Source organism: Adiantum capillus-veneris, chromosome 28 (assembly GCF_014529385.1).
Source record: "Adiantum capillus-veneris isolate H3 chromosome 28, ASM1452938v2, whole genome shotgun sequence".
Taxonomy (NCBI): Eukaryota; Viridiplantae; Streptophyta; class Polypodiopsida; order Polypodiales; family Pteridaceae; genus Adiantum; species Adiantum capillus-veneris.
The window spans coordinates 46,973,582-46,982,515 of NC_140958.1; the positions used below are offsets into that span (position 1 = coordinate 46,973,582).

An 8,934-nucleotide genomic window follows, 5' to 3' on the forward strand; every position below is an offset into this window, starting at 1 on the left:
CACTCAAAACCTGTGACTGTGGCCTCACATTTTGTACAGCCACATCATCTTTTACATCAGTCCCAATAGTGCCATGTGCATTACTGTACCAGCTGCTCATCTCATCAAAGACTACATCTCTGCTCACTCGTAATTCTCGTGTAGTAGGATTGTAGCACCTGTACCCCTTTTGTTCAAGGGAATATCCCACAAGAATACATTTCTCTGCTTTAGGATCCAATTTCCTACGCAACTCATCTGGTACATGCACGTAAGCTATGCAGCCAAACACTTTCAAGTGTGCCAAATCAGGCTTTGTACCTGTAAACTTTTCCTCAGGTGTTACATCATGCACCGCAGCTGTAGGTGTCCTGTTCATAATGTACACAGCTGTATTTACAGCTTCAGCCCAGAAATGATGAGGCATGTTCTTCTCATTCATCAATGCACGTGCAACCTCTGCAATGTGCCTGTTTTTCCTTTCTGCGACCCCATTCTGCTGTGGAGTATATCTGCATGTAAACTGCCTGTGTATACCATGCATTCGCAGAAAATCTGAAAAATCATTGGAGAAGTACTCTCCCCCTCCATCTGACCTCAATGTTTTGATTTGCATATCTGTCTCCTTCTCAATCATGACTTTGAAGTCTTGAAAGTGACCAAACACTTCACTTTTGTTACGCATGAAGTAGACCCATACTTTCCTTGTATGGTCATCAATGAAAGAGACATAATACTTGCAACCATGTATACTTGCAGTATCGGTTGGACCCCAAACATCTGTGTGCACCACCTCAAGTGGCTTTTTACATACATTGCGCTCATGTGGAAATGAGTCCTTTGACTGTTTTCCAAACTGGCATGCTGCACACACTTTATGCATACCATCCACCTTGAATTTGGGCAAACCTTTTACAATCTGTTTTGATTGCATGCTGCGCAATCTCTGCTCATTGACATGGCCAATGAGTTTGTGCCAAATGTCAACATCAGCCACAACACCTGTGCCCTGTGCAAATAATGCAGCTTTTACCTCAGGCATGTCTACATTCAGCGTAAACATTCTGCCCACACATTTGCCCTCTGTGATCAGCTTACAACCATTCTGGAAATCTTCTACATAACAGCCATTTGGATTGAAGCGAACCTGCAAACCCTGCTCAACCATTTGTCCAACAGAAACAAGATTCTTTGTAATGTTTGGGACATGAAGTACATCTGCTAAGTACTTTGATTTCCCACTCTTCGTATTTAGAGGTATGTCCCCTACATGAGCAATGGGGTGAGCTGTGTCATCTCCTGTCTGCACATAGCCTGACACATCTGGTTTGCGCATATCTCTAAACCACTCTCCACGAGACGTCATGTGATTAGAGGCACCTGAATCCACATACCAAACATCATCTTGGGTGGAATTCTCTACAGTCATTGTATTCATTACATGTTGCATAACAAACATGCGCTCGTTTTTGCTGTCATCTGCATCTCTGCTAGTAGATGCATAGTTGCCCTGTTCTCTCTTTCTACTTGCTTTTCCCTTTGGACAGTCACGTAACATGTGACCTCTTTCACCACAAGTCCAACATTCTCTACTATCTGGAGTATGTTGCTGCCTGCTTGATCCTGCACCACGACCTCTTTGACTCCCACTGCCTTGAGACTGGTTTCCCCTGCCACCTGTATTGTTTTGATTTGATTGACCTTCCAGAAATTGGCCCCTGCAACCCCTTGGGCCTCGACCACAACCTCTACCTCTACCTCTACCTCTGTTGGAGTTAGAATAGAAGGCCTGTTCAGAATTATTTCTGCCATGAGAAGAATATGTGTCAAGGTTCTTCTCCTCAAGAATAAGCATAGAAATCAAATCTTGGAACACGGGGATGTCGTCTCTTGTATTCATGGAAGACCTAAAATGTACATACTCATCTCCTAGACCATCCAAGCATGTACGGACAATGTCATCGTCTTCCACTGAGACTTTAATAGATCCAAGAGCCTCAATGATACTCTTGATCTTCAAAGCATAATCATTGATGGAGAGGTTGTTCCTCTTAACCTGATTTAGCTCCGACTTTAGTTGAAGCTTCCTGGCCTTGGTGTTCACCTCGAACACTCTGCCTAAGTTTTTCCATGCAATGGCGGGGGTTTCAGCATCCTGTAGATAGCCCATCATGCCATCTGTGATGCTCATAGAAAGCCAATACATCACTTTGCTCTGGCCTTGTTGCCAGTCCCTCAAAGCTTTCCTTTGTTCTGCTGTAGCATTTGCCTCGGGAATCTCTGGTTCCTTTTCATTGTCTCCTTCTACATAGTCCCAATAACCTTTTCCTTTTAGGAAATTTGTTATTCTGAACTTCCATGCAGGGTAGTTATTTTTCTCAAGCTTCTCAGTAACAATCTGACTGAAACCGTCAGACATCTTGAAGCACTAAGACAAAATAGCTGCAATCTGCAAAAACCTGCAAATCTGCTGAACCTGCTATCGTGGTTCTTGTAACGCTTTCTACACTCAACGAGTGTCCACAATCAAGCGTACATACAACCACTGTACTTGTATAGTAAATCTCTGTATACTGCACTTTGGAGACCTGTTCAGAAACTTGTGCGAAAAACCCCTAAAATTTTTTTCGCTGCGCGAGGCGCCTTCGGCATCTGGTCGTGGATTGCGAACGAAGGGATTGTGATGCTCTTGCTCTCTTAGCCTCTCTTGCCTGCACCAGGCTCTGATACCATGTAAAGAATGAGGATGCAAGAGAGATACACAAGACAAGCACAAAGCACACAGAGATGGAAAGCTTCTTCTTCTTCTTCACAGAAAAGAGAGTACAAAATGACTAAGTGCTAAAGCTGAAAAGTAGCACATATGTACATGCGGTCACTAAGTGTGAACTCGTTAGAAGCGTACTAGGCTGACACTATAAGTGTAGTCCAGCTGTAGAATCACTGGCAGAGATCCTCCGTGTCGGTCACCTAACGCGCTAGTGAGTAAATGTCGTAAGCGGCCAAGACCCGTAGTGGATGCCAGCTCAAGGTGTAGAGCTCGACATCTCAACACTCCCCCTCAAACACTTTAATCCTATCCACTCACAACAACTCTTGCCACCTGTCCCCACTTGCCATGTTTGTCGGGAATTTGCAATACATTCCATATTTGGACCACCATATCTTTCACACCCTGGCTCCGTTTGAGGAGTCATCTGGATCAGCTTCTAGAGCATTTTGAATACTACATTCCAGGACACACTCCCCGCATTTCGGACACTTATACCTCCCATCCTAATTGGCACATCTTGGAGCCCTTTTGGCCCAAAAACCACATTAGACGTACACAACCGTTACCACCTTCCTGCTCAAAATCTTCCCACTTGCTTTAGCCCTCTGTCATACATCTACTAACATACATATCACTACTTGTGCCCTCTGCTATCATCGACACAATTGATTGCATCGACGTCTCCTCGTGACTTGTTCACTTCTCTTGATGTTGTCCATATCACTTTTGCCAACAATGCCTCTTATCCAGTTTAGGGAGTTGAAAGATTGAACATGGTACAAGTTCACTCATATTTTGCACATGGCCATGGATCCATCGATTTTGTAAGCAAAGCAAGTTCAAGATGCTTGATTGCGTTGCATTATGCTGGTGCTCCTTAGGTGCGTCCGGTTGGGTGTCGGGCGGGCGGGCATAAGTGGATACCAAGGTATGAATTGGAGGAGGAGAGAAGGTTTAAGAAAGGGGCGGGGAGGGCTGGAAAAAATTTGGGAGTGTTATTACAAGGACCTCAACACAGCAGCCACTCTTTCTTTCTGTGTCTCCCCCCTCTCCTTCTTCCCCCTCCCCCGCCCCCATCTTCCTCAACCCACTAGACCCTTTTGGATCTAGGTCGCCATGGATCGCTATCAGAGAGTCGAGAGGCCCCGCGCAGATACGCCCATCAGCGAGAACGAGATCCGCATCACCACTCTCGGCAAGATGAGGAACTACATCACCTACGCTACATCCCTCCTGCAGGCAGGTTTCTTCTCTGGTGTTTTTCTTATTGCGGTTGGGCTCAGAGTTGTCAGCTCCCGCTAGGGTTTTTCGTCAATGAGAGAGAGAGAGAGAGAGAGAGAGAGAGAGAGAGAGAGAGAGAGAGAGATTAATTGTTGAGTTACAGAAACTAGTTGGGTTTTTTCGGCTTTTGTTTTATCCATGCTTGATCCTATCGCTTCAACTTTTTGTCCAATTGAAATATTGTGCTTATGTGGACATGTGTATTTCAATCAGAGAGTAAGTTTTTTTTCCAACAGGTAGATAATTCTCAATTAATGTATGCATACATTACACACTTGATTTTACATAGCAATAACTCAAATTTACATTGTGCAGCTACAATACCTAAATCAAACATTAATATTTTATGCTTGTATTCCTGCCTGTGCATTAATATGTATGAGTATAAATTACTTGCATCGCTTACACACACACACACACATACACACACACACACACACAGGTGCCAAGTAAAAGCTACAAGTGCAATTTTGACCTAAAGTGAGGCTCAGAAGATTTGCCAGAGTAGTTGACTAACCAGTTGACTCCTTGTTTTCACAGCGTGTATTGACAATAGAATGCCCTATAGAGCCATTTGTTAGGATATAAATCTTTATGATAAGGTAGGGTGACCTCTTCATAGGTTAAGACATTACATTCTTGTTCTTGAAATCTAGAGTTAGGATAAAGGGGCGGTTTTTGTGTATGGCCACGAACTGTTCTGCAAATGCCAGAAGGTTGCAATGCGAAGTGTACATGTATATGGATATGTTACCATGTAAATATGTATGTAATATGTGAGGATGCACGTATCTTCAACATCAGGCGTCCACTGCATTATGCATTTATATGTGAATGCATGCTCCACCAGTACAGAATCGAAATATATGGTGTTGTGCGTTTACATAAACTGCGCATTGTTGACATGGATATAGTAGCTGTTGTCCGAACCACGCATGATAGTGACCTCTCAACTTCCTATGTGGACGAAAAGGAAAGCCAAGCTTGCAACATTGCAAACTTTGAGTTTTTATCGATTGGAATTGTTTTATCTCATGGTTTCTTTGATTTAGCAGATCATTTTTGGACTTCCATAATTCTTAGTTGTAGCTTTTTATTTTAATGTACAATTTTTGGATTCCCTGATGTTGTGTATGTCTGTGCGTGCATATGTCCGTATTATTATTTATTTTTGCTTCTAAATTGGCTTTTGTAAGTAGAGTCTTTGGTTGATTTGTATTGAATGATTTAGTATGAAGAAAGCAACTGTTGCTTTGTGTGTACATATGCGTGTGTATGTACGAAGTTTACTCTCTTGTGGTTATGGGAGTCTGTTAGAATTGCCTTAGTGAAAACTTTTTTTCTGAAGGAGGACATAGGGAATATGTCTCTGTGCGGCATGTTTGCGTTATTTGACCTTTTTTAATTTGAAGATGGTGTTTGCGTGCATTGCTTCTATGGTGTAGACTCAATTTTGACCTTTGTTTTTTGCAGGACAAGTCATCACCCGAGATCGTGTTAAAAGCCATGGGCCGAGCAATCAACAAAACTGTGACTATAGCTGAGATTATAAAGGTCAGTAATGAAGTGAAAGACAAGTAAAGAGAGGTGCACGTTGACATTGCGTGTGAGTTGATATGAGTTTGTGGTGTTGTTTTTGTCCACTTTCATGTGGTATTTCTAGTGGAGTTTGTGGCAATGAGCACTGTATCTGTTTTGTATAGTTTTCTTTTGTTCTTAGTTTAAGTCTGAAATTCTCATAAAATTACTTCCTAAAATTTGAGTTTGCATTTGATTTTTCATATTTGCAAACTCACCAAAGCTCTATTTTTCTATTCATAGATACTATATCATCTAGGTCCTCTCATAGTTAGTCAAGAACCTCTACCCATCATTTATTTGGGCCTATATATTTGAGGAAAACCCTAATGGTAATTTTTCTTGTAAATATAGCTATCATTTGGTAATTATTTTGTAATTTGAAGTTACCAAATGTCAATTTCTCTTTTAAACTGGATTACGTTTTCTTCTTTTGTTTCTTTTGGTTCCAAATTGGCTACCGAATTTTTACTCTGCTTGCATTTCATGCATTGAAAGTAGTTCTTGAACATGAAGGGGTTTTATCTGTGAGGTGGATATTTTCAAGTAATCTGAATGTGACAGAGGAGAGTTCCTGGACTCCATCAAGACACAACTGTAGGCTCATCCGATATAACTGATGTTTGGGAGCCCCTAGAAGAAGGATTGGTTCCGTGAGTATCTCCTCTTTTCTGTTCAATGGTTTAGTGAAAGCATAAATGCAAGTTCTTCTCATCATTGGCAATGCCTGTCACAGGTTGAAACAAACTAGGCATGTTTCTATGATCACCATTGTTCTTTCGGTAAAAGAGCTGGACACGACATCCACAGGGTAGGTTGTGAACTGTGGTTTTTGCCTGTATAATGAGCTATTTCTTGAGTGTTGTTTTTCCTCATATCACAGCTATCAGTCACCTCTTCCAGCAGAGCTTGTGAAGCCCTCAACATTAGACTATGAAGACGATGGAGGTGATTTTTCTTTAAGCTGAAAGGTGGAAGGGGAAATAATTTTGCTTATCTTATGCTTAATATTGAAAAATTTCAGAAGGCTCACCAAGGGGGGGGAGGGGACGGGGCAGAGGACGGGGTCGAGGAAGAGGACGGGGAAGAGGTAGAGGACGAGGTAATTTCATGTGAAAACTCTTATTTGATTGTCTCTGGTTGTGCTGAACAAGAAGGATATTAGAACTGCTTCCATGGGCTGTTTGCCTTCTCATGGGGTGCTCATCATCTGTGGTGTTCAATCTGGTGTTATTTGCATTAAAGTAAAAAGAATTTCTTCGTGGGGTGCTCATCATTCTAGTTTTACTGTGGCGTTCGTGGTTTGTGTTAAAAGTTAGAAAACTTGCGTTAAAGCACCTCCCCCTGTGGGGCCTATGGTGTGTCGAAAAGAAAAGCTAAGTAAAATTGAGTTGCTCCTATGGTTGATTGAGAGCAGGAATGGGGTTTGGAGGTGGTGATTACAATGGATTTGATGGTGGTTGGGCCCCTGGCCGTGGGCGTGGAAGAGGGCGTGGTAGAGGCTTTGGAGCTAGAGGCCGCGGGAGGGGCTATGGCGGTGGAGTTGAGACGGAGCAAGATGTTGGTGGTTATGATGATACCAATATAGTCCCTGCTGATGGGTTCTCTCGAGGCCGAGGTAAGAAACAATTGCCGTGTGTTTGTGCACTGATTGTTAAGGATTTGTAGACAGTTCTATGCGACATATATGCGGTCGATGCGCATGGACGTATGTAACTCCTTTGGACGGATACTTACCTGGGCATACATATTACCGTCTATGCACACACATGTTACTTCTTTACTTAAGTGTATGTAAGACAAGCATATCTTCATATGAATGTGACTCCTTTATATGGGCGTTTGATATGTGCATAAATGGACACACAGACGTGGGCATACATGCCACCCACTCATGTGCATGTAAGTGTATATACTTCCATGCTTGCCTGAACATGTGTTTGATACATTTATTAATTACATACTCAGTATGTACATATATACATACGTACATGTATACACACACACACACACATACATGTGTGTGTGTGTGTGTGTGTGTGTGTGTGTGTGTATGTATGTATAAATATATATGTATGCATGCATACATATACATAATATGTATATGTACATATACATATGTGTATATGTAGATGTACATATGCACACATATACATATATGTATATGTAGATGTACATATACATGTGTATATGTAGATGTACATATACATACATATATATACGCGTACATATATGTACATATACATATACATATATGTACATATATGTACATGTACATATACATATATGTACATGTACATATACATATACATATATGTACATGTACATATACATATACATATATGTACATATACATATACATATATGTATATGTCCATATACAATATACATATACATATATACATATGTATATGTACATCTACATATATACATATGTAGATACGTATACGTATATGTATATTGTATATGTATATATACGTATGTATATATACATATGTATATGTACATATATGTATATATACATATGTATATGTACATATATGTATATATACATATATATGTATATATACATATATGTATATATACATATATGTATATATACATATACATATACATATACACATATATACATATGTATATATGTATATGTACGTATGTATGTATATGTATTTATATACATAATGTGTGTGAGAGAGAGAGAGAGAGAGAGAGAGAGAGAGAGAGAGAGAGAGAGAGAGAGAGAGAGATCATCCTTTTGGCAGGTCGTGGCCGTGGACGGGGAAGGGCCCGAGGCAGGGGCAGGGGCCGAGGTTTTCAGCAAACCGGTTTTCAGCAAATTGGGCTCTAACCTAGCTTCTCATGTGAATCATGTCTTATTGGGAAAATGTGATTAGCAAGAATATAGCGAGTAGAAGTTGTTTTACTATGCTTTGAAAAGAGCTCAGGTAATTTTCAGCCTCTAGTGTAGAAGGCTGTGTTTTTGTAGAATGTTAGTAGATGTCATTTTATTCATTCTTATGAAAATCATCATAAGGTTTTTCATGAAGAGAAGAAGCTGCTAGCATGTGTGAAAAGCTCTTCTTGAGCCTCTCTCTCTCTCTCATATGGAATCTTTGGAATTCTATCGTCGCTTTTGAGATCGAAAAAGTGTGAAAACTATGTGCATCCTCATTATTTAATGGGTAGCATGTGAAACAACAGTTGGTCAGCCTCAAGGGAAGCTTAGGACCTTATCAGCAGCCTGGGCGCCGTGTGATTGAGAGCACCCAAAGTGGGCGGCAATTTATTATCTGTGTCGCACTTCTATGTTACCTCGTGTGGCA

General features: G+C 41.0%; 1 protein-coding gene across 2 annotated transcripts; it reads left to right on the top strand.

Moving 5' to 3' along the window:
• The first annotated feature begins 3,756 nt into the window (after positions 1-3,756).
• Positions 3,757-8,665, top strand: LOC147420386 (uncharacterized). 2 transcript variants are annotated; one of them, XM_086504019.1, is made up of 8 exons: positions 3,757-3,991; positions 5,507-5,587; positions 6,176-6,264; positions 6,348-6,422; positions 6,495-6,559; positions 6,636-6,713; positions 7,029-7,229; positions 8,374-8,665. In XM_086504019.1, the coding sequence occupies exons 1-8, from the start codon at positions 3,869-3,871 to the stop codon at positions 8,457-8,459; spliced, it is 798 nt and encodes a 265-aa protein (XP_086360145.1). In that variant the 5' UTR covers positions 3,757-3,868; the 3' UTR covers positions 8,460-8,665. The 2 variants fall into 2 exon arrangements, with proteins under 2 accessions (XP_086360145.1, XP_086360146.1); XM_086504020.1 differs by having other exon boundaries at positions 3,782-3,991; positions 6,639-6,713.
• The last annotated feature ends 269 nt before the right edge of the window (positions 8,666-8,934 follow it).